This window comes from Clinocottus analis, unplaced genomic scaffold (genome assembly GCF_023055335.1).
Source record: "Clinocottus analis isolate CAN_PGR_092001 unplaced genomic scaffold, fCliAna1.0.p SCAF_14, whole genome shotgun sequence".
NCBI lineage: Eukaryota > Metazoa > Chordata > Actinopteri > Perciformes > Cottidae > Clinocottus > Clinocottus analis.
Window position 1 is genome coordinate 3,394,934 of NW_027175865.1, and position 25,181 is coordinate 3,420,114.

General features: G+C 46.6%; 2 protein-coding genes across 2 annotated transcripts; one reads left to right on the forward strand and one right to left on the reverse strand.

Moving 5' to 3' along the window:
• Positions 1-1,083: 1,083 nt before the first annotated feature.
• Positions 1,084-20,204, reverse strand: kiaa0319l (KIAA0319-like ortholog). Its single transcript, XM_068575305.1, has 25 exons — positions 19,603-20,204; positions 17,909-18,553; positions 15,898-16,084; positions 15,528-15,642; positions 12,979-13,247; positions 12,814-12,882; positions 12,317-12,551; positions 11,143-11,241; positions 10,609-10,706; positions 10,352-10,439; positions 9,509-9,601; positions 9,264-9,396; positions 8,956-9,061; positions 8,719-8,841; positions 8,481-8,604; positions 7,371-7,503; positions 6,993-7,141; positions 6,381-6,532; positions 6,117-6,255; positions 5,541-5,700; positions 5,293-5,435; positions 4,728-4,850; positions 4,465-4,555; positions 3,842-3,933; positions 1,084-3,662 (listed from the first exon to the last, which is right to left on the reverse strand). Exons 4-25 carry the CDS (start codon positions 15,619-15,621, stop codon positions 3,466-3,468), a joined length of 2,910 nt encoding a protein of 969 aa, XP_068431406.1. The 5' UTR covers positions 15,622-15,642; positions 15,898-16,084; positions 17,909-18,553; positions 19,603-20,204; the 3' UTR covers positions 1,084-3,465.
• Positions 20,198-24,598, forward strand: ncdn (neurochondrin). The gene is made up of 8 exons (XM_068575307.1): positions 20,198-20,311; positions 20,529-20,738; positions 21,106-22,144; positions 22,250-22,419; positions 22,596-22,834; positions 22,941-23,156; positions 23,286-23,428; positions 23,971-24,598. Exons 2-8 carry the CDS (start codon positions 20,535-20,537, stop codon positions 24,387-24,389), a joined length of 2,430 nt encoding a protein of 809 aa, XP_068431408.1. The 5' UTR covers positions 20,198-20,311; positions 20,529-20,534; the 3' UTR covers positions 24,390-24,598.
• Positions 24,599-25,181: the final 583 nt, after the last annotated feature.

Here is a 25,181-nt window from a genome sequence, read left to right on the forward strand (position 1 = left end):
AATTTACCCAGCTGTCACCGCGCCGCGTTTCCGCCCTTGTTCGCGCAACTAATTCCTTTCCCATATAAGGAGTGCGAGAGGCAGAGGGCAGCTATGTTGGAAAGAGAAAAAAAAGAAGAAACAGACGTTTTCCTTCCTCATGCCATGACAGAAGGATAAGCAAAGATGTCGTTGTAGTCTTAGTTTTCCTTTTTTTTAAAAAGTGCCTCAAAAATAAGAAAAATGATCTCATAAATACTCAATATCCACCTTTAGGCACGTGCTGTTTGCATAATTACAGGAGGAGCGTCTTGGTTGCACACTGGCCCCTGGTGTGAGGATGTTGATGTCTAAAGTCCTAAGTAGTTTCAGTCCCTGCATCTGTTTTTTTTGTACATGAACGTAATGTTAAAAAACAGCCAAACACACACACAGAACATATGCATTTACAATGCAGACATTCAAACAATCCCAATTAATGGCACATTTTGTGCCAAAAATATATTTATGTCAATTGACTATTAATTAAATATTTATTTTTGTAAAAACGTCAGATAATGGGGCCCATGTCAATTCTGCTTTGCCAAATTATCTTCATAATTCTTCTTTCCGCAACCTATTTGAAACACAAACATACTTGGATGAATAGTTTTTTCTTCTTCTGTTGTTCACACGTTCCCTAAAAAGGTGTGAATGTGATGGTGTCTTGCATACATATATCACGGTCAATGGGCGGCCTCAGCTAGCAGGTTATGGGACTCTGCAGGCTCTGACAGTGCAAGACGGATGAAGGAACCGTTGAAGCTGGTGCATTGAGGCGCAGTGACACAGCAGATCTCGCAGACACTCAAGGCCGGGGACAAGTCATCATTCACATCAATAGAGGAAGAAAAAAAGAGCTTTGAGATGTCAATCTCAGCGAGATACGTTATCACATTTGAGGCTTCTACTGTAACTTAAAGCAAATGTTACACGACTAAAAAAGGTTTCATAACATATGAAGCCAGATCACATCCGTGCATTCTGGCAGTGGAAAGAAGGGACAAAAAGGAAATAAGTATAATGTGGGGTGGGGAGAAGAAACCTTATGTTCAGCCCAAAAACTCAAGCGCAAACTGAAACATTTTATTTTAATTTACAGATAATCCAGTTGCATCAGGTCTGGGTCACAGAGATGGGAACAAGGATGGCGGGAAGTGGGGGTAATCCTTCACTACAAGCTTATCTAAACATCTTAAGTTAAACTCCCTTCAATCAATAGTTGCTCCCCATTTTTCTCTGCGTGACTTCACAGTGGACTCAGTCAAAGTCGAGGTCAATTCTCCTACTTCTATGAATCCCTAAAGGGACTTGGCTAAAGCAGGACGTGGAACAGAAGATGTGCTGAATCCTCTCAAATTGGTTAAGAATTGTCCTCGAAATGAGTAAAAAAAACTTGGCAATTACGCCGGTTTATCGGGTGCACTTGGTTTTGGTTCGCCTTCACACAAATTGGTGAAAAAGGGGCCGGATATAATTCAGCAACTTTGACTGAGATGTTGTTGATGTCGTAAAATATCTCCACCCCGCCTTGATGTGCACCAAACTAGTGCAGCAGAACAGACATCAGCATGAGAGGACTAAACAGTACAAAAGACAGTTTTTGCAAATGAATCAAACCAATTTCTAAAATCCACACAGCGAGTGAGTTAAAGTGAATCGACAGCGTCCCCTTTCACATTCAGCAGAACAACAAAAGATAAAGTGACTCAACATGTGGACTTGAATGGAAGAGTCGTTTGGTTAAAGTGTTCACTCAGTGCAGAAGCACCCGTCTGTGTTCCTCCAGCCTTCCTCTGGGCGCCGATCCCCTCAGAGTAACCTGCTGCGCTTAGTTGTGGGAAGTCAGTATTTTTTTTTAAAAACACAACTCACTAATTAAAGTTTAGCATTTTCAAGTCAAATTGTTTATGCATATTTTCCTTGTGGTGTGTGAAATTTCCTAATCCCCGAACTTAAAACAGGACCAATGGGCTATTTTTTGAGCCAAATGGTTCATAATTGGTTGTGAAATTACCTCACAGGATTAAAAAGTAAAATTCCCACTTTTTTTACTCCACGCTGAGCTTTTTCATTTTCAAGCCGACAGGTATGTTTCAATTACCGGACTTGAACTGCATTCACACTTTGCTCGAGTATAGCCTTTCCTTTCATGTTTAAAGTCAAGGAAATTAAATATTTTATGCATTTTGAATGCAAGCAAATTGGGTATTTTCTTTTTATGGCTGAGCCTTTCCAACTTTAACCATCACAGATCTCCCAACAAGAGAGAAAATAAGACTAAAGCTGACAGACATGAAATTAAAAGTGCATCGACATCTAATTCACAGCCTGAAGGTTGTTTTAAAAAAAAAAAAAGACATACAAAAACAAACAAACAGTGGTCTTCGTGGTTCAAGCAGTCGTTACATTAATGAAGCTTGAGGTGAGGGAGTTCAATGTGTTGTGAACATCTCCTCCTGGACGTTGTGTATTCCAGTGTTTGTCTCAGCGACTTCATCCACAGAGAAACCTTCAGAATAAAAGCACGGTGTTTTTTTGTTTTCTTAAAGAATCTGCTCCCCCCGCTGACAACATTGTTAACAATTCCGTATGTTAACAATAGAAATAAAAGCATACAAACTGCTCTGAAGCCGCATCTTTTGACACATACACCCGACATACAGACATGCAGGCGATCGTTCCAGCAGCAAATTGGAGCAGAACCGCAATCTGTCACTCTTCATGCACATATTTTTTTTTCTCTTCTTTATACGTGGAGGAGGGTCCGTCGCCGTCATTGGCTCTTGTTTTGGTAGTTTTTTTTCCTTCCCGACGAGTCGCCATGTTGGCCACTGACTAAAACAATCAGAGTTCACCGTTGGCTTTCAGGTGGCAGTTTGGTAGCTTCAAGTTGACCTGGACCAGTGTGATTAGGACGTCTTCGTGTGCGTACGTGTGTGTGTCTACAAGAGGCAAGGTGTGAGCGTGTCAAGTGGCTGGTTTTCGTGTCATCCAAGCAGTTGTTTTTTTTTTCAAGTCAATGTCACGCGGGTTACTTTGTGAGCCATCGGTTAGAGAGGTGACAATACATTCTATACGTCTGTGTTAAATAATCGGGATCTGTGTTATTTTTTTACACCATTGGAAAAGAGAGGGTTCACCCCAAGTTGTCAGCGAAATGGTAGCTTGTTTTTCCTTCCATAGTGGCTCAGTGTGGGAGCAGGGAAACGTTACTACAGTGGTGTTTGTTTGTTTTCTGTGACAGCAGGACGACATGTTGCTCCTCTCGTTCCCTTTCCTTAATCCAGGGAGCACACAGCCCGTCTTCATGGACTACGGGTGTGAGGTTTCTGTGTTGAAGAACAACAAAAAGGGAAACAGGAAGCGCGAAGGAACGGCGGGGGAAGTGACGGCTGGACGAGGGGTACGAGGCGAGCAGCGAGCTCCCCGCCCCCTCTTCTGTTGCTATAGCAGCTCCTCTCTTTGCTTCTTTCCCCTGACCGGGCCCTGGCCGTTCCTCAGGAAGCCGTTCTGGGGCCGCAGGAGGTGGCCGCGCTCCTGCTCCGTCCACGGGACCCCGCCCTGCCCGTCGTCACTGTCCAGGTCAGAGTCAGAGTGCATGAGGGCGGAGGAGGTGGGAGCGGGCACCGGCTTCAGGCGGGCTGGCAGGAGGCGGAGGAAGAGGAGGAGAAGGGGGACAAAAGGACACAGGAGGGTTTCAAATGAATGCTGTATCAAAGCAGAATATTCTATTTAATCAGATTTCTGTGAATTACAGTTTTTTTGTGATTTGCAGCAGTGCCTGGTACAAAAACAGAGGTGAGGTGTGCGTGCGTCTTACCAACTCTCTGTGGTTGTAGCTCCAGACCGTCTTGCTCATCAGCTTCTAGCATTTTATACCTGCTTTTGCTTCTGCGCACTTTACTCTTACGCCTTCCAGGGAATAAAAAAGAAGCAGAGATATATATTTTTAACATGTAACAATCGAGAATAACCAATAAAAACAGTACATTTGAAATGAATAAAGAGTATATTTGAAAGGGAGTAGGCAGAAGTCAAGACCTACAAGGTTCGGCCCCTTTGTATAACTTAGATGATGAACTCAATCTTCATCACACAGACACATAAATAAGCACCTTAATATATCAAACACAATAACGACAGCAATATCAACAAAAGCGTCTCAGTCCTGAGAGTGACATGGCTATCTAGCCATCTATTCTTTTTTCTTTGTACTTATTTTATTTATTACATACATTTCACATGGTCTTTCTAATGTTTAAAAGGTCTTTCTATGTTTTAACCTCTCTGTCTGAGAACATTGCCTGTTATTTTCTACATTGTTCACTATCATCAAGGCGCTTCTTTTCTATCAATCAGTAGTTATGAGAAGTGGGTAAAGTACAGCCGGGCGAGAACGGAAATGACGCATCGACTGTTCGGGTCATCGGACATTCAGCTCACCTGTTGCAGCAACACACCATCCCCCAGACCAATGTTGCTATTGCAACCACAATCATGAAGGATGCGATAGTGACGTAGAGGACGCTCCACTCTGAAAACAAAATATTTGTGATTGTGTTATTACCAAGTAATGGAATACATACAACATGAGTATCAGGAGATTGAAGCCTTATGAGATCAATCACAGTGTTTTAGAGAATTCTTTTAAAATTTTATGTAATGCACTTAGGAGGAATCTTAATTAAATATTTTCCTCATCTCACCGCAATTGCTCTCTGTATCTCCAAGCTGAGCTCTGATGAAGTTCTCCATCCAGAAAGGCTGGCAGACGCAGCGCCGCGTGAACGAGTCGCACTCGCCGTGACTCGAGCAGTTCAGCTGGCAGACTGAGGTAGAGGAGAGCGTACAGGAAGAGAAAGGAACGCTTTAAAATCCCAAGAGTGGTGGATTATCTTACATAGCAAAACGAGAGAGACAAGAAGCGTACAACACACTGAACGTAGGACATAAACGGGTGCATTCAAAAAGATAACAGGCAACAAGTTTCACAACAGACGCAAGAGAAAAAGCAACTTGCAGCGACAACTCAAAACCATTGACCATTATCGTAGGTAACAAAGGTCAAGAGGTCAAAGCAGCTCTGGTCCTATGACCTGCTTGTGGCGTCTGGCTCAAAGTGCCAAATATTTGTTTCTGCAAAGATGGTGTTCACTGCTATTAAACTGCTCAACTGTATGACGCACTTATGTATTCATGTCCACCAATAGTAGCACTTCATTCTGCTGACAATGTACATTCTGACTTCTCCTTTTCCTTTGTTGTACTCACCGACTGTATCCACTCGCCGGGCCTTGTAGATTAGAAAGTCATTCTTCTGTTTGCGCAGTTTGTTGCGTAGGCTAAGTGCAACGCTGCGGCCCGAAAGAGGAGGACGCCCTGGACCGCCCGACACCAGGAAGACCAGACGAGTACTGAGGAGAGGAAAGAAAACCTGCTTTCTTACTTGCATCTTGACGTTGGGGTTTTAATATTTTTCCAAGGGATTTCAGGGCAGAAAAAGGTGCAGTGAGACTCACCTGTGCTCATTAAAAGCACTGATCTCTCGCACGGTGATGTCGCTGTCGAGCACGCCCAGTAGGACCCCCACCTGGCGCAGCAGCATGTCGCGCTGCCGGTGGGACACCTGGGACACGGAGACCTCCAGCACCAACTCCACCAGGTCACGCTCCCATACGTCTGATAAACAGAGAGAGGGAGAGGAAAAAAAAAAGAGGAGATTGAAGATTAGAGCACAGAGCAGAGAGAAAGAGATAAATAGGAACCAGGAGAAACGCATAAGAGAGGCTGATGGCATGGACCCGTCTGACAGTCTGCAATCTGGGAGAGAGGCCAGAGCACCAAGTGACGGATTAGTCTCTGGCTGCGTTTGCGTCTGTGCACCGTATGCCGCACACTGACCTGCTCAACCCTCTCATGTCAGTTGCTGAGTGGCTGTGTGGAAAACATTTGCATGCACACAGATGGGCAAAGGCAAAATTAAACTCCAACTCCCCTGAGAGGGCCACGATAAAATGCTGCAATTTACCACTTTGAACATGGTCGGCTTGCAGCAGCGGACAGAGCAAACACAATCATATAGAAAAAGTAATAACCTGGTTTGACCTCCACTGTGCCGCTGTCACTGCTGGTCTGCCCCTTACTGTCCGTTACAGTCAGGGTGAAGCTGTACTTCCCAGCCACCAGGTTTCCCAGAAACAGCACCGCCTGGTGGTCAGAGTTGTTCAGTACTTCCTGATGGAACAAAGAGACAAACAAGTGTGACAATGTTTCTGTGGTTTAAGTGTTTGAATATGTTGAAAAGGCCTTCGAAGGTGGATTTATTTGCTTTGTAATAGTCGGTCAGAGGCCAGTCTCACCCCCGCAGCAGGACTGTTGTCATCTCTGGTCCACAGGTAGCTGACTCCACCTTTGTCGTCAGTGGAGTGAGATCCATCCAGAGTGCCGGTCCTGACAGGCAGAGCGATGGGCGGACTCGACACAACATGAGCCACCGGCGGCTGGTCCAGTTCTGGAAGGGAAAATGACCATCAAGGAAGAATTGAGACACAATAATGGGATTATGACATGGATAATACAACAGATGGACTGAAGACTGTCTCATTGTGCCTGTTAACATGCTTCATATTATTATCAGTGAGTTTGCATTTGAATATATGACTACAGCTGTGTGTGTGTGTGTGTAACTGTGAGTGAGAATGAACATCTGATTGTGTGTGTAAGTGTTTGTAATCATGTGTATGTAGGATCAGTGTGTGCGCACAGTATTTTTATTATGAATTTATATCTGGGAGACTAGCATTGAGCTAAATGAGATCCAAAATTAACAAACCAATAAGTTTGAAGACACAGCAATGTCTTCTACACATCTGCTTATAATACAACCTTAATTATGAATTCACAACATCCATAATTGTCATCGCTCTGACTGGAACCTCAGCGAACATTAATATACATTTACATGCCCTGACCTTCTCTGACGATGACCGTCACGGCGTCTTTGCTCTGCAGCTTCCTCTCATCCGTTACAGTCAAGGTGAACTCGTACGAGCCGACCCCCAGACCCGTCACGGTGGCCACGGCGCCGTCCGCATTCTCAATCTTCACGCCGCCAGGACCCCTTAACCGGAGGGACAGACGGACCGAAATGGGAAAAGGAAAGAGTGAGGAAGAGAATTCACTGCAGAAGGACGGTGAGACCTTGATGACACTGCAGCAGAGTCTGTTTTGAAATCCGTCTCTTTTGTACATTTTAAGTCGTACGGCGCATTGGAATGACTCCGTTTCAGTTATTGCGTCAACTCGGAGCCCGCGGCCGACGCATAAACTGCAAAGTGTGTCCGACTCACTTGGTTTGTTCCCAGTGGTAGGTGGCGATCTTCTGGTCGTCGCTGCTCTTGCTGCCGTCCAGCGTGGTTCGGTCGATAGGCAGCGTCAGCTCTTTCTCCGGCCCGGCGTCCGCGACTGGTGGTTTATTGTTTTCTGGAGGACAGAGATGAAAGTACAAACACACATCCATCACCATCATATGACACGTGACGGATACAGTAGGAATGGCGATAACGGCGGTAAAAAAGTGTCTGGTTGTCCTTGAAGGCTTCACTGGAAACCAGATGAAGCAATTCCCCTCATGATCAATGCAACGTAACAAAGCACATCCTTCAACAATAGTGCGAATCCTTGACAAACACCTTCATACTTGGCTCTAATAGCTTCATAACTGGCTCCAATACCATCGTAAATATTTCAATCAGAGGTAAGAAAGACAAGGAGTGAAAATAAAAATAAAATAATGAACAACAGCTCAGACAAACTAATTTAAAAAAGGTCATAAAAGTGCTTCTTTCTCATATCATTACTCAAACGGCTGACATGGTCTGACCTTGCAAGTTCCTGTACAAACTCTATATGAGCGCCATCACAGTGTGTGTGTGTTGGCGGTCTACCGTTCACACCAGGTGCTCATCAGGTTGACCGTACGTGTGCACACATGTGCACCAAAGTACACCCGCTCACCGTCAAAAACACTGTTGACCAAAGCCTACGCAAACAGAACTTTCTCGCAGCAGCTTCACACATGATATTGGCCGTATAAAGCTACATTGTGGACTGTTGTGTAGTATGCTCCTCACACTTGATGAGTACATTTGTATATATAACCTGTGGAAGAGATGGAGAGCAAACAAAAGAGCTGATACGCAGGGCATATTGAGTGCAGGAGGAACGCTGAGATAAGGAGTTTAATTCTAGGCTATCTTTGCTTGGTGCATAACTGCACACAGCTGAGCAAATAGGATTAGGAAACACAAGTTAATGAGTGTCAAATTAAGTAAGAAAAGAGGGACGGTTGTAAGGACCTGCAATTAATACCCTCAGCGGCTGAATGACCAAAGATTCCTCTCAACGTTTCAACGACAAATTTAAAAAGTGCCGAGGTGGCATAAGCGGGAGCAGTCTACCTGGCTGCACGATGACGGTGACCTGCGCGGTCTCCTGCTGTCCAGCGGAGTCCGTCACGGTCAGCTGGAAGGTGTAGTCTCCCTCCTGCATGGCCGACAGCTGCAAGATCGGCTTTCGTACGCCCTGAGAAAGAAAGGTGAGGGCGCGAAAAGATGCCGCCGTTAGCCTCGATTCTTTTAGCCAAGAAAAACTAAAACTTGGGGAGTGTAGAATATGCGCAGTAGTCGAGTATCTCACCTGCATCTCCACCACCTTGTCTTTGCTCTCAGGGCTGAGGGACCACTCGTAGGACAGGGAGTCGTGGTCGTCGGTGCTTTGGTTGCCATACAGAGTGATGGAGTTGCGTGGCAACTGGATGACCTGGATGGAGTGAGAGGAAAGAGCAGCAAGTGGTTACCGAGAGGGTGCTGGTTTGGTTTGACATCTTAACATTTTTTCAAGTTAAAAAAAAAACAACAACAGAAAATGTCTGACCTGGTTGGCGCCGGCATTGGCCACAGGCCGGTAATCCTTGGCTTTGTTGACTAAGAGGGTGGCCTGAGTCGAGTTTGTGGCTCCGTCTGAGTCCGTCACAGTCAAACTGAGAAAGGACAGTCCTCAGGTTAAATAGGTAAACCATATGGCAAACACAAGAGTAAACGTTTAAGCCGGCTGTTCTTTTGCTTTTCAAAGATATACTTATGACAGACGTATAGAGAGAAAAGAAGTCGGAATAATAATATGAAATTGGGGCCTATTTATCTTTGTAAGCTCTCGGGTGGGATGTCAAAGCTGCCACGTACATGAATGTGTAGTTCCCGTGCACCAGGTTGGTGAGGGTGAGGACGGGGGTGTCGGTGGAGACTTTGTCCTCCCTCAGGGGACCTTTGACCTCGTCCCAGTGCCACGCCACCACCTTGTCGTCATCTGTGCTCTCTGTGAGGAGGAGAAAACGAGGCGTATGGATTTAAATGTTGGAACACAGTGTACCTATAAGCTGGCGTTAAAACACGTTTGTGTAGTTGTGTGCGCCGCGCGGGACACTCACGGCTGCCGTCGATGACCGTGGAGCTGGTGGGCAGGGAGATTTCCAGGAACTTCGGGGAAACAACTGCAACGGGAGGCTTGTTTACTCGCGGCTCTGTCAGGTGGAAAACATGGAATTAACTTCAGCGTTACGGAAACAGTGTCAGCTCGGCATTCAAGTTTATTTAACCAACAATGAGGCGGACCGGTGCACTGACGCCCGATCGTTTACATCTGACAGACACTTAGGGAAGACACTGCCATCAAACATTAGTCATGCCCTTCTGACGAGCTGCTGCTGCAGCAGCAGAGGCGCCTCACAGCAGATTATTGCTCATCTCATTAGAATTAGCATGCGGACTATTACACAGCGTTAGTGTCAATCAGCAAATATGTATAAAAGGAAGCGCAGTAGAGATATCTGTTCAATCCTCCGACCCTCGATTCAATTAAGGAAAAATTACAAACAAAATTACAGTATGTACATTTAGGATGACAAAATTAGGGATAGAATGCACGTATAGATTGGGTCGGAGCCAACCTCCTATCCACTATAATATTCCAATGAGTCCTAGCATCATCTGCTTTATAACCTATTCATCTTCATTTGACTCAAAGCCAACATTCACATTAAGGGCCGTGGATCTCAATTCCATTTTTTTTCACACCCAGATACAAAATCATTCTGCCTCGGCTGTCCACATTTATGTGAAGCGACTCATATCCGAAAAGGACTTCTGTCTCGCATGCAACCAATAACGTGACACACATGGAGAGAGGGGGGGTGGGGAGGGGCTTGTGAAAGTGGCCCAGATCTCAGGAGATCCCCACTTTAATGCACGATATTCGACATGTGCAAGCTCACCTGGCTTGACTGTGACATTGACGTAACCTTCTCCATGAGCCCCCGCCACGTCTACCATCACCTCAAACTCATACAGGCCCACAGTCAGCTGGGAGAGAGATAGAGGGAGAAAGAGAGAGAGAGTCAAGCAAACAAGAAGAGGAAGTGATCTTTTTGAGACACGACTGAAACCTTCCGTTTAAACATTCAACAGAGCTCCAGCTGCATGATATATTTAGCAGGACATGAATATGAAATGTGGAAGTAGTGATCTGCACCTTGCTGAGTTTCAGAGTCTTGCTGTACTTCCCTTCCATCTCCCCACTGTAATCTTTGGGATGAGTTATCAGACGCCAGTCGAATGCATAGTTTGTCCCTGTGAAGAAGCAGCAACGACAAACTAAACAAAAACGACAAACAACTGCTTGTGCATTTAATTACAATCCATCAGGATAAGGATCATTTCCAGATGAGAGATTTTTTGGGGGATCGTCGGAGCGTGTCGACGGAGGGATCAAGAGATTAACAAAATGATGACGTGGCAACGGTGTAATCTTCCTTTTTCCAGTGAGGATTTGGAATAGTCTGACGAGCGCTCAGTGTGACTTTGCTGACGGTGACTCAGTAATACACCTCGTCAAGCAGGTTGTAGTTAATGGCTCCATTACTGAACAACACCACCACCACCACCACCACAACATGCTAAACCTCACTCGGTCTGCAGTTGTAGAAACCTGCTACATATAAAGAAAATCAAATGTTTGGAGAAAAACTTTTCCAACCTTCAAATCGTGTATCGAATACTTCCTTACCTGGTGGGGGCGTCGAGACCACGAAGGCGTTGAGCTCGACCTCGCTGCGCGGCAGCGTGACCTCCACGCTCTCCCCCGCCGACACCACCAGCTCCCTCACTGTCGCGGGGAAACAAACGGGAATCAGATGGAGGCCAAACGTACAAGCGACAGACACAAACTGCTCGGAGAGCAGAGTATTCAACAGGAGAGGAACAAATAACACACAGATGCATGTACTTGGGGAGGTGGAAGTGGGTGAGATGCATCACATCCCTACGTGGCATATTCACTAAAACTATAAACAACGCAAACAAAAACAGTTATTGCAGCAGAGGATGAAAAGCTGCAAAGTTTGTCCACTAAACCCTCCCACCCTTGCAAACAACCAGCGCACGTCATCCAGTCCACGTTGCGATTATTGCATCGTCAGCGTTATTTTCTCCGACCTGACAAAACTCCCTCCCGAGCCAAAGGAGATGTGAATACAAGTGTTCACACAGGCCGAGGACTCCTCCACATGACTAGTAGCCTGATCACGATGTGTAAGAATCAGTTTTCTCTTGTGAACGCGAGACGTTTGAACAGCGGGAGAGTTCAGCTGGCTTTTCGTTCAGCTTTCCAGTCAGACCAGCTCATCTTGTTTGCCTTTGTAACCAGATTGCTTGTTTAAAAAAAAAAAAAAAAAGGGCAAAACCTATTTCATCTGCAATGACATGCAACGCTGTTGTCCGTTTGAAGCTGATTGCTGTGCTGTCATTCAGGAGAAACGGATCATTCCAGTTCTTCCTGTTTGAAGGAGACGGCATGTCTCAGCACATTCCTGTTGCCTAAATCAAACCTAACACCCCTCAGCACATGTGGCTTTCATCTGGAAAAATAACAGCCGAGCGGTCTGCCGTAAATACATTTGTGGGCAAATGTTATCGAACATCGGCTGACGCGAAAACACTGAAACAGATCCTTTGCAAATTGTGTGTGTGAGACAGAAAAATGCACAATTTAAAAACAAGGACAAGGGTGTATTTACCCAATTTTTGTAAAGAAAGGACCCGACAGTCGTACAAAATCTTCTTTCAAGGCTGCAAAACCCACAGTGCTGCCGCTATAGCATTTAGCAGCTCGTAATTAATAAATGAAGACAAGACGTATTACCGAACAAGCTGAAAATAGGCGCCGCCGACAGCTCCCTTACCGGCCTGTGTTGGCGCCGTGATGAGGGCGCTTGTGGCTGTCGTTGGCGTGCTCGCGTCGCTGCTATTGGAAGTGTCGGCGGTGGCTGTCGAGTTCGGCTGTGACGGAGCCGGAGCCGGAGCGACGGCCACGCTCCCGTTGGACGACCGGCTCTGGTTCTTGTTGGCCGTTTGCAGCAGAGCGATGGCGCCGGGGGTCATCGGAGTCGGGCCAGCCGTTTCCACTTTGGTCTTTTCCTGCAGAAACGGTTGCAGAGTGAAGGTTTGAACAATCCGAAAGACAAAGATTTTAGGAAGAATTTGGGGGAACCGTCAAAGAGACAAAAGTTCTTCATACTTTCAGGTTTATGCATTTGTATTCTCCCTGAATCTACCATCTATTCTCTTATCTCATAGGTGCCATTGCAAGAATGAGGAAGCCAACTTATTAAAACAGAAGTTTCAGGAAAGCCAGATCAATACAAAGTTTTTAAAAATGAGTCATATTCTGTGAAGTTACCGTGCTGGTTAGTTGTCCCGCCTGCGGTGCGGGAGCAGCCCTTCTACGTCTTGCTCGGATGACAGGACTCTGAAAGTAAAGTAACGGGTAAATATTTGAGATATTACTGATATCACACACACACACACCTCTGCCGATACCGTCCAGCGCAAGGGCTCTCCATACCTTCGAGAGCAGCTGAAGGAGGCCGAGGGACTCCTGGTGGGGCGGGGGCAGGATGGTGATGGGGCAGCCCGTACTCCTCGTGCAGCGGAGGAGCACGCATTGCCCGCCGAGGCTCCACACGCCGTTGCAGCTGGGATTCAGGCAGCAGGACTCCCAGCACGTCGCCCCGCCGCTCCCTTTGGCCAGCGAGTGCCAACCCAGGCCGATGACGCTGCTCCAGTGGATCCCCAGCACCCCGCCGGTCACCCGGCAGAGGTTTGCGGACACACCTGGACGGAGACCGAGGGAAAGAGTAAAACAATCGTGTGTACTGGGCTGAGGGGGGGACTTATGTGTCACTCGCGGGAGACCTTTTTGCACCACGGTCACGCCGAAAAACGTCGGAAGTTGGTCCCGAAATATGGGTGAGTGGGAGGGTGACAGACTGGTTTCATTGGAGAAAGAGTTTTGTTTCTCGTGTGGGTCGATCAAAAGGATCTGCCAAAGGGCGACATCACGGATCCGCCGCCGGGCAGCGCTTCCCAGGCCTTTTCAAAAATGTCCCTGTTAGATATCAATCAGGGCATTGTTGGCTGCTCTTGGCATTGTCGCGGGAAAACGGTGTGACGCGAGACCCACAGAGACCTTTCACCGGCCGGCCTTTTGACTGGACACTTTCTCAGAAAAGCAGACATGCAGGCGTAAATTGAGCAGTCAGCCAAGTCAGCGGCGGAGAGGGGAAGTGAGGCTTTTCCCTGACAAAACAAGACACTGATTAAAACCCAGAGCACAGTGCGCAGTATGCAGTGCACATCTCTCCCTCCCCCCATGAGCCAGACCATATCAGGCTGGTATCAGCAGTGCGGTGAGCCGGTGTGACTCTACATGAGCATTGGTCCGGGAGCTTCAAACTAGATTGTTATTCAAGCCTTTGCCGTGTCAAAAAAAAAGTCAATTCATCCACTGTTACAACATAAGAAAGTCACAGTGTAGACAAGACACAAGGAACAGCACGGACTATAAAACACACAGACTTTAAAAGTAACAACAGGGAGAAACGGAGGGGAGGGGGGTTATATCTCACCGCTACTGAAATAACACAGAAGCCAAAACTAGCATTGAATAACAGTCCGGGGTCGGCGGAAAACTGCCGAGTCACTCTGTGAATTAAGAAAACTGCGATTGCAAGGAGAAAGAACTTGTTTTTGTTGTTTTGTGTCGGGCGGTTATGAATGGTTGACACACGTAAGCAGATCAAAGAGTTTGTCCAGGTGTGTACACAAGATTATAATCATATCCTGGTCATGATTGCTTGTTATTTATTAGTGCCATCAGTATTCTTCGCTACATTTGAAAATATGCAGCTCAAGGAATGCAGCACAAGTACAAGTTGTTCTAGCCTTGCTTCACACTGCAATTTAAGAATAATTAAGTTACATGTATCGTTATCCCCACATAGAAACACAGTTTCTCCATCATTGATGCTATCCAAATGGACTCTCGCGAACGTTCCTTAATATTTCATTTACAGCAAACTATTCCTCAGTAGTGTTTTGTCAAAACTGCAGCGGAGGAAGCAAAAATCACGCTCAATGATCAAAGACGGTCAGTAAACCGTTTCCTTCCTGTTATGTGGTCTGATTTAATGCCGCACACAACAGGAGAGGAACAGCGAGAGGTGATGGTTACCACGCTCACTGTGGCTGCTCTTTCTTGAAAAAAAAGGCCAACATTGATTTTGGAGAAGCTTTTTTAAGGGGGGCGGGAGGAGGGCGGATGTGCAATCGCTGTCGGCGCTAACCTTGCGTTTCCTTTGACTGCCTCGAACGACAAAAACGACTCCATCGGTAATTCAGAACGTGAAGACATTGAAAGGCTACGTGCTGAAAAAACAACGCCAACAGTAAAATGGTGTGAAAGAAAGGGTTTCACTTCATGAAGATCTAAAAGAGTTATAAAATACCTGCACTGCGACACTGGTGCTCTGTCAAAAAAAAAGAAAAAAAGAGCAAGAAGCAACAATATTCTAGATCTTCTAAAGACACGATCCAGCCGAGTGCAAAGGTTAGTCGGTGGACAAACGCTGCTCTTCCGATGACAAGGCCGCCAACAGTCTCAAAAGAAAAACTGAAAAACACATTTCATCCGAGCGTCTCTGACAGTGCTGCACTGTTACGACCATGGCAACAATGGTTGACTTTATGGGTCATCAGTGTAACGCAAGGCTGAAAAAAACTCAGGTCTTCCAAAAAAAACAAACAGACAAAAGCACTATAGTTTGTTTGAGAAAGGACCTTTCGGCCTGTTTAGTCACCCCCCCAACACACACACACAATGTCCACTCACAGAGCCCCTATTGTCCTGTTTCATATTGTAACCCACTGAGCAGAGTGGCATCTCACACACACACACACAGACACACACACACACACACACACACACACTAAGAAGGATGAGTCCAGCCCTGAGCAATTAAAGGCGTGTGATTTACAGTGCAGTTGTCTTTTTGCTGTTCTTTGTCAACAGCCGTGGTTTTACCAGGTTGTGTACAGGGTGGCGGTTTGCTTTACCTGTGGGAGACGCCAGGAGCGAGAGGTAAGTCAGCGGTAGGAGGAGGAGGTGAGGTAAGCTCCAGGTGAGCAGCTTGTGGTGCGCATAGGACATTTTACACAAGGACCAAAGGACCTAGAAAAACAGGAAATAGAACTGTGTTAGTGTACTTTGATGTTCTCACGATATCCATTTAACAAAAGCTGACCTAAACAAACATAATTATTCACAGCACAGTCTGGTGGGCCTCACACCCCTCTCACAGAGAAAACTAAAAACAATTTAAACAAACTGAAACTATTTAAAAAAAGTTATAGTTGCACTAAAGTAATCAAGCACACTTTCTAAACAAAACAAAAAAATGCATCACGCAAAACGCGCCATGTTTACCTGTCTCCCGGCCAGGTGCTGGAAGAAAGAAAGAGAGAGAGGGGGGTGGGTGGGAGCAAGGAGTTAGGTCGGCATCCAGGTGCTGTGAGGCGACGGGCGAAGACGGGTCAACACCGGCACTCTGAGGGAGAGATCGAACATGGCCGCCTCCGGGAGCCTTCACAGGCTCAGCTGCTCAAACACCTCGCTGCAGGGTGCAAAGACGAAGTGAGAAATTCAGTTAGCAAGTGGATCTGTGACACTTTTTACAAGGTTCTGTCGTATAAATTCGTCATGAAAAAAAATGCAAAAAAGAGATCAAAGCTCCTCCTCACCTCCCACATCTATTACAGACAACTGGGATTCAGCTCTTTAAAAGGACTTGAACAACCAATAACACACGGACTTGATCACATAACTTTTTGCCACAAAAATTCAACTAGACTCAGTCCACAGATCACTTCATAGGAGCGTTACTTCAATCCGCTCTACCTCGCAAACACACGCGCGAAACACATGGGACCAAGACATCATCCCATGGCGATGGCAAACAGAAAGACCATCAACATCATCTTCTGTTGGAATTACGACACAGGAAGAAAAGTCCCATGATTGAGTGCAACCAGTCTGTTTCATAACGCAACAGTTGTCCTGTTCACAGCAACTCTCACGGAGGAAGAACACAACTCATTACCTGGTGAGCTCCCTGCTTCAAACTAGAAATGTAAGCGACACGCGAGTGCAAACGAAAAATGCATGAAAGATAAAAAGCATTTGCATACGTCAATCATAGGTGTCTAGTCCTGCTCAGCCAGCGGCAGTTTGCTCACACATTATGCAAAACAATCATTGCTGTGCACTCTTATCTGTCATTTGTATCTTGTTTTGCAGCCTCACAACCTATTACTCAGTCTGTATGTTCAGAACAAAAGTGAAAATAAAGATTGCTGCATCTCATCTCCTTCCTGTGCAACCATCACAGCCGTTACTCTACACACGGCAGTCGTATCTCACTGTTCCTCCACACTATTTTGTGAGTTCTTTGAGGCACTTGCTGCAAGTCACTCTAGGTAAAAAAGATAAAAAGGATAGCCCCACGTGGGGTACAAGGATTGAACCTAAACCCCCACTGATGCATGTGCCACATACAAAGTGACTTTATCCCATTTGACACCATTGTGGGAAAACGCAACGTAGGTTCAATTGTCCTCAAGACGCAGTCACAGGCCATCCGGACCCCGGTGGTAACTTCCTCCCGCTTAATGCCCCATCCTGCAGGAAGTGTGAACAGGAAGTTCCTCATTTCAAAGTAATTAGTCATGATAATGAATTCATGCTGGAGAATAATTACCTTGCCAAATGAGCCACCAAAATAAAGGGAAAAAAAAAGGAGCAAGCGGTAGATTGTTGTCCAGCGCTCGTGTTCACATAATGTTCTTTTCCAGTAAAGGAACACTTCAGGATGGCAGACTTGTGATTTTATGAGAAATGCATGGAGTTGTTTGGAGTGAAAAAAAAGCCTAAATACAGCCCTTTCTTTCCCACGTCGCAAATTATCATGCAAGTTATTGCAGGAGAATGGGCTAAAAAGAAAAAAAAAGAAAAAGAGGAGGAGGGAACAGTACAAGTCCTGGGACACTGTGTTCAAGACGTGAGCGAGCCTCTTCCACCTCAACGTCCCACTAGGAGACCACTACGGGGCGGTATGGCGATGGGTCGAGCAGCTCTCACAAGCATCTGCTGTCCAGACGGTCTGGAGAAGATAGCTGGACGCTCCCTCTCTATTGGTCAGTTTTTAAAAAAAGGCATATGAAGATACTTTTACCTTTTTGCCGTGAAGATTTTAAGAACACACAGTGACACTTAATAGTTGTTTTTTTATGCTTGCAGATCACTGTTTAAGCTGAAAGCACCCTCATCTGTGACAACTATATTAGACATGTTGTGAACACCTGGCATAGATCACCAGCTCTCACGTTCTCTCTCTTTCTTTCTTTCTCTCTCTCTCGAAACATGAACTTCTGACACAAACCTGTATGGTCTGCCTCCGTACGTGGATCTGCATTCCTGCACATGGACGCTCGAGCCCCAGGAGCCTCCTGTCCGTGCTGTGATGAACGGCTCAGTAAATCCCAAAGTCACCAGCGGCCATCAGTCCTCCAGCGCTTTGTTTTTGTTTTTCTCTCCAAGTTAAGCCACCAAATCAGAGAGAAATGAAGAAAAAGCTCCAGGTAAAAATAATCCAGACAAAAAATAAAAAAGTGGTGGATCGTTTTTTTTAACACCTTGATCTACAACACAGTCGATTTTTTTTTTTTTTTACTGCGCAGCAAATACCCACGAGCTGGTGGTGACTGAGTGCGTGCTGCACAGTCGTGCTCAGGTGCACTTGGTCATCTGGGCCGATGACAGATAAGCCATTATAGACTTTTCAATGGCTACTTTTTCCCACGAGAAGCTTTTGCAAAACAATGATCTCTGTGACCAAACACCCTCCTTATGTCCGGAGAGGACAAGTTCTCCCTCTCGTTCGCTCTCTCTATTTGGCTGTTTCTTCCTCCCTCTTGGTTGCAGCAGTCAATAGCACGCTTGTTAGCTCTGTGTTGGTTTCTAGGCAGGCAGGTTGGTGGCGCTTTCTCTGCAATGACACCAAGTCCCACACAGTTTCTTCTGGTTGCTACATGGGAGGAAAATTAAGTTGTTTTATCTGTATGCAATACAATACTATTAATAACAATAGTAACACTCCAATAACAACTACAGAAAAGTCCTTGCAGCAAAACTGATCCATTGCATTAATTTTTGACTTGGGGAAAAGAAACAACAGTGTGTGCAAACACTGTTGGCAAAAAAACATATTTCTAAAGGTTCCTTGTTGTTCATTTTACTAATTCTGATTGATGAGTCTGTCTGCAACAAATTTCTCATTCAGGACGACACAGACTGAACTGAACTGACAATACATTGATTCTATGATCGTTATAATCCACAGAAGAGATCAATTACTGCCACACCGATGCTCATTAGAGCCTTTACAAAAGAATTTTCAGGGATCCATAACTCCTCCTGTACTTCATCAAGTAATTGATCAACATTTAAGAAAAAACAATGTAAGACAAAGAAAACAGAAATCATGAAAGCAGTGGTGCTTGCCTCCATATAGGGATGGATTGACTGATTAGTGCAAATAAGTGCATGATTGACAGCATGAATGGAGGTATGTCACTCAGATGAAACGCACGAGTAAACCCACTGCTGGGATCATATCTCCGAGACATTTCATTCAAAATGGAGGGGCTCGTGCATTATGTATCTTACCAGGATAGAAAAAAAACAGTCTTTTTTTTTTTAACTCAAGACATAAAGTCTGTGGCTGTCAGATAACTCAATAAAAGGCAGATGGAGCGACGTAGTCCACCGCACGGTCACACGCAATTACAAGCCGGGGACGTTTTGAGTAAACGATGGTTTCGTGTGTATATGTGGTCTTCGTTTCCCCTTAAAGTCACGCCGATGTGCAACTACAATAATAAGGGTTGAGGTAGAAAACCCCGTCAGGTATTTCTACCTGCGCAAAAACTGGAATCGCTCCTGAAGAGGCACCTTGAGACGAACAGCTGCTGACATCTCTCTTTCACTACTACACCGTGCGAGACCACTGATTTTTTTTTTTAATGGCAATTGGCACGACACAATTTAAATAAAAAAAAATGTACAAGGACTTACAGTGATAGTAAAGTGACATTCACTTCGGTGCGTTGTGTCGTCGTTGTTGTCGTCGTCCCTTGTAGAGTTAATTAGGTCAGCGTTGCTCTCGCATGTACAGCTGAGGTGCCTGTGGAACCACTGTCAAGCCAGTATAAGTGATAAGTAGCATTTCCGATGGCGGGCTTTTCAAAATAAAATACATGGTGGCACAGTCGCTGCGGCGTTTTGCGACCGACAGATGCACAGCGTTTCAAGGCAGCGATATTTCTGGGAAATGACTATTTAGTCAATTAAATTAGGCAAGGCAGGTGATATAACACGGACATCTCCTCCGATATTGATTGTCCATGGGCTACTCCGTCTTAAACTGAAGGCAGGTCGCGCCACCTGCTGACCGGCTGTAGATGGCGAACACGTTCGGCTCAACGTAAACCGTTAACCTGCTGAGCTTTGGTAACGTTTGTGGCTGTTTACTTCTGTAAACCCTCAAAACAGAAATAAAACAGAAATGTCTTCCGTGACATCGAAAAAAAAAGTAACGCCGCGTCTCTTATGCGACGTTTCAACACTGACCAAAATGGCGTCTCCGCCTTCCAACTATCCCTTTCGCGATTGGTCCGTTGACATTCTTGGGCCGTTTTCATTGGCTGTCTCGTGGCTCTCGTGACGTTTCACTTCCGGAAAGTGCCCACGAGCCGTTGCCGCGCGGGATAGAGCTGTCAACAAAGTAAGTTATTTTATATCGCTACGTGTACAATTATCTGTTTCATTGTTGCCGACCGCACATGAGAGTGACTCGGCAAACCAACCGGATATCATTAAATGAGGCTGCTGTTGTCTCCTTCAACGGAGTGGAGCCAATGAGCCGGTTTTCCATTTGATTTTCTATCACTTTGCTTAGTTTTCTTTTTTTTAAATATTGTATTCCTCTCCTCGTTACTAAGGTCATAATGGCTGACGGCGCCGAGGTTGCACTTGCCGTGATCACCCAGCCTCCGGCAAAAGAGGAGCAGGAAGGAGGAGAAGCCGGAGGAGGCTCAGAGAGGGATGCAGGAGGAGGTTTGACTGATTCCCAGATGGAGGTGTTGGAGAAATGTCTCCATGCGCTCAGGCAGGCTCAGAATGACAGCCACACACTGGCTGCTCTCCTGCTGGTGAGTGTCTCCTTGCATGAACAAGATCCACTGGACTCACTATTTCACTGATCCTTGATGTTGATCATCATTGCTAACTGTTTCCCTTTAAAACGAAAGCATTGGCATCTAGAAAAATATATGCATTCGTACTATTTATCCACATGTAAATAAAAGAAAATAGTTGCTTGACTGCAGCTATGAACTGAACATGAAAACTTTCACAGAGGTAGAATTAATAGCATACATGATACAAACATGCATACAAAACCAACATGTTTTAATAGCTTTGTGTAACTAATTATACACACATATAGGGATTTGTGTACACAAAGAGTCCAAGTATCGGACCTCAGCATTGACAGGTGCCCCCTGTCTCTGTCCTCAGATAACTCGTTTGTGCCCGGCAAGCCAGCTTGACAAACCCACCTTGAGGCGCATTTTCGAGGCCGTCGGCCTGAACCTTCCGGCTCGGCTTTTGGTGACGGCGGTCAAGGGGAACGACAACTCCGGCTTGCCCCCGCAGGAACTCCTATCACTGGGCACAGCTCTGTTGGCCGCCTTGAGCACCGACCCGGACATGGCCTGCCATCCCCAGCTCCTCACCACCATCCCGCTGCTGCTGGGCATTTTGGCGAACGGTCCTGTGACGCGACGGAAAGCAGAAACCCAGGAACAGAGCCAAGGCGGAGGGGTGGAGCCGAGTCCATGTGATAAAGTCCAGTCAGAGGAGGGTCCAGATGCGGGAGAGGGACAGACAAGCAAGCAGAAGGCTGTTGAGGGCAGTGAAGCAAACGGACCGTCGGCATCCCAAGAAAGCTCCCCTTCCTCCAAGCTGGATGAAGCCGTGGCTTCCGACTGCTACCAGGTTCTCACAGCCGTGTGTGCCTTATCCAGAGGCCCCGACCAGCTGCTGAGCAGGGGTGCCATTCCTGCCCTGTGCCAGGCAGTGGAACACAACCAGACTTTCAGCCACGAGAGGGGGCTTGCCCTGCTGGGTCTTCTCCTCTCGGGTAAAACCAAGGACAAAGTGTGGAGTAAAAACCCTGCGGAACTCCTCGCTCTGTTGGTGAGGCTCTCCAAAGACTTCTGCCTCGCCACAGGCCAGACCCAGCTGGACATGTGCGCCCAGTTGGCGCACTTTCTGCCCCCGGTGGGTGTGTCCGTAGAGAGCGAAGAGCTGAAGGCAGCCGTGGTCCGCACGTGGGGGGCGTTGAGACCCATGCTGCAGGCGAAGTTGACGCCGCGACAGATCGGGCCGATCCTGGTCCTCTGTGCCTGCCTGCTGGACTTGTGCGGGTGGGAGCCGGTAGGGCCGCCGAAGTTCTGCTGCTTGCTGGTGAACCGGGCCTGCGTGGAAGTCAGAATGGGTTTAGAGGAGCCGCCTGGTAACGAACTGAGTGCAGAGCTGCAGCACACGCTCACAGGTAGGTGGGCCCTGTCCATCGTGAAACCGCGAGGCTGAGATTAAATTTTGTTATTCAAACCCTTCTTCTTCTTCTTCTTCTTCTTCTTCTTCTTCTTCTTCATAGGCTGTTACCGAATCATGGAGGCCGCCATAGAGCAGGCCTGTTGTCAGGCAGTTTCCTCGACCACTGTAAATCCTCAGAGCTCCATCCCGTCGATCAGTCTGCAGCAGAGCAGGCAGATCCTCGGGGTGCTGGAGGAGAGCTTCTCCGCTTTAATGTACCATCTGCAGCAGGTGAGAGGCCGACGTTCAAGCTTCCGTTAGTGGATATAAATCTGCAGCTTCCTTGATAACAAGTGAATGTTGGTCATTAATCTTTGCGTGTTTCAGACCATAACAAGCAAAGACCCCCCCCCCCCGCTCCCTTTTCCCTGACGGATTGTCTCCTGCTTTCTCCCTGTTCCTCGTAGGTGGACCCGAGTCGGTACGGCGACCCTTTTATCTTCGCCACGTTCCGCTCCCTGTGCTCGTGGCTGGCCGAGGAGACTTCCTGTCTGAAGGAGGAGGTGACCGGGCTGCTGCCGTTCCTGGTCGACTACTCCCGGAGCCACCTGCAGGGCGAGAGCCCAGAGCAGGGCCTCTCTGATTGGATGGCAGAGGTGTCCCCAAGAGAGGAGGGCGGGGCGTGGACGGGCAGAGAAGCGCTGAGGTAACGATGACGACGACCTTTCAGAGAGAATCGATATACAGAACTCCTTCTTGTCGTCTGACTGCATCTTTATTCCCTAATCTCCTAATCTCTCTACTCCCCCCAGGTACTTCCTCCCGGCTCTGTGTCACCTGTCTGCGGAAGAAGGTCCCAGGAAGGTGCTGCTCACCCTCGACACCCCAGCACTGCTGGTGGACTTCCTGTCGCGGTGCTGGACCGCCCTCAAGGGGAAAAGCAGGGTGGCGTCCAGCAGGGATCCCAGCATGGAGACGGCATGCTCAGCGCTCCTCAACTTCACCGTCACGGAGCCAGAGAGAGTCAGGTAGCTGATTTACAAGAGAGAGAAACACTCGCCTGAAGCCTGCTATCTGTTGTTTCATGTATATTAATACTGAGATATCGCCACTCATTAAAACTTTTTGTTGTTGTTGTTGTTGTTGTTGTTGTCCAGGAAGGACCCATGTTTCAGAACTCTGGAGGCCCTTCTGAGTGAAGCACTTCCTGTTTTGGTGCACAAGCCCCGCCTGCTGGTTCTCACAGCGAATTACTGCACGTTGGGACTCATGATCGGCAGACTGAAAGCAGCTCCTTCAGGTGAAAATGTCTTCTTTTTTATTGTTTGGTTTTTGTTTTTTTCTCACACTTGGTGTCATTTTGTTTTCCAGTTTTTGTGTTTGTCATTAACTCCAGCGATTTCTTTTATTTTTTATTTTTTATTTTTTTTAATTTCATTTAAATACATTGTGGGACAACCTGTGTTTTTATGCAGTGTTGTCGACATGTAGTTTGTAGTCCTGGTGCTTGTAAAAGACGCCTTTTTTTCGTAGCGGACATTTTGACATGTCGCAGTAGGAAAATCACAGACTCTGTTCTCTTTAAATGTCCCAGCAAGCCCTGTGACATTAAGCTAACATTCACAAACAGGGTCAGTGCTGTGGCACTGGCAAACCAGTGCAGCCTTTACTAATAATATTGGTTCCTCTTTATGTGTAACCGCTTTAAAAAAGGCTTATGGGAATGCAGATCATGTCGGCTGTAGGTTGGACAGAAAAGCTGCTATTCACGAGATGCAGAATCGAACTGTGAACGGCTCTACCAACAACACATACCCCTTTTCTTTTCTCCCCCACCCCCAGGCTCGGTTGAAGCGGGCCAGAAGCGCCTCTTCTCCGCCGCTCTGCGGTTCCTCCGCGGCGCCCTGGACTCCGGCTCCAGCCCCGGCCCGGTCAAGGTGAGCCCCGGCTGGGAGGAGAGCTGGGACGAGGCCGCGGAGCTCTGGAGGTTGTGCCTGCAGGCTCTGGGCGGCTGCGTGCGCGCTCAGCCCTGGGTCGCCGCGCTGGTCAGGGAGGAAGGCTGGCTCAAGCACACGCTCACGACGCTCAGTCAGTGCAGCGCTCTGCCCGACCAGCACACGCAGCAGGCGCTGGAGGAGGCTCTGTGCGCCATGGCCGACCAGTGCCCCGTCTGTAAGAAGGAGATCGCGGACGCGATGAGAACTGACCAAGGAGCTCTGATGCGCATGAGGAACCTGAAGAAGTCAGTGGGAGTGAAGTGAAACTGTCGACGGCAACAGACAATGTGCTCCTTTTTTTTAATGGAGTGCTAACATGAAACGCTGAGGGAGAGTCGTTACTGAAGCCAAACTTGTGTTTATTACGTGTATCAATGTGACATTTAATAATGCGTGACCTGACACGGTCTCTTACCTGTCAAGTGTGAAATGTTAATGTCGTTAATAAAGAACTATTTTGTTAGAAAACCAAACCACAGACTCTTCATGTTTTCATGTCTTTCTCTTTCTTTTTTGCTTTGAACATTATACTTTTTCCCATCACAATCTATTTATTTTTAGGATTTACGTCTTTGTTAAGAAGAAATGGGCCGACAGACAGTCAAAGAGACCGATTACCTCATCGTTGTGGGACAAATCTAGAAATATTGCATGTTGTCGGTCATTGTCCTTTTATCCTGCAAGATGTGCGTCTTAAAGATCTTTCAATGAGTGCAATAGTTTTTTATTTTTATTTTTTACATAGCTTAGCCTTCATCCAATCAGGACATAGGCAAGATCATTTAATATTCAAGCTGCGTAGCAATGCAGAAAACGCTGATATGTAGTTGCATTCTTTTTGTATTGTTCATTTAAACGTCAAAACTTGTGAATGTCTTGGTTTTTAAGCCTCAAGTAACTTAAGTCCAACTAGCAAGTCTGCTGTTCTAGCTCGAGGTTTTGTTTTACCCAGTTTTGTAACAAATAGACTTCATGTTAAAATCTGGCAAACTACAGGACTTCTCAGCAGGTTTCAGTCAGGATGGATTCACTGTTCCTGTCTTTTACATGAACCGC

Coding starts and splice junctions, on each gene's coding strand:
- ncdn (XM_068575307.1), top strand. CDS start 20,535: ATGGCTGACGGCGCCGAGGTTGCACTTGCCGTGATCACCCAGCCTCCG. Junction 20,739..21,105: donor CACTGGCTGCTCTCCTGCTG/GTGAGTGTCTCC, acceptor CTCTGTCCTCAG/ATAACTCGTTTGTGCCCGGC. Junction 22,420..22,595: donor TAATGTACCATCTGCAGCAG/GTGAGAGGCCGA, acceptor TGTTCCTCGTAG/GTGGACCCGAGTCGGTACGG.
- kiaa0319l (XM_068575305.1), bottom strand. CDS start 15,621: ATGTCCTATGCGCACCACAAGCTGCTCACCTGGAGCTTACCTCACCTC. Junction 12,883..12,978: donor TCCTTCAGCTGCTCTCGAAG/GTATGGAGAGCC, acceptor CTTTACTTTCAG/AGTCCTGTCATCCGAGCAAG. Junction 7,142..7,370: donor TACCACTGGGAACAAACCAA/GTGAGTCGGACA, acceptor CCTCCGGTTAAG/GGGTCCTGGCGGCGTGAAGA.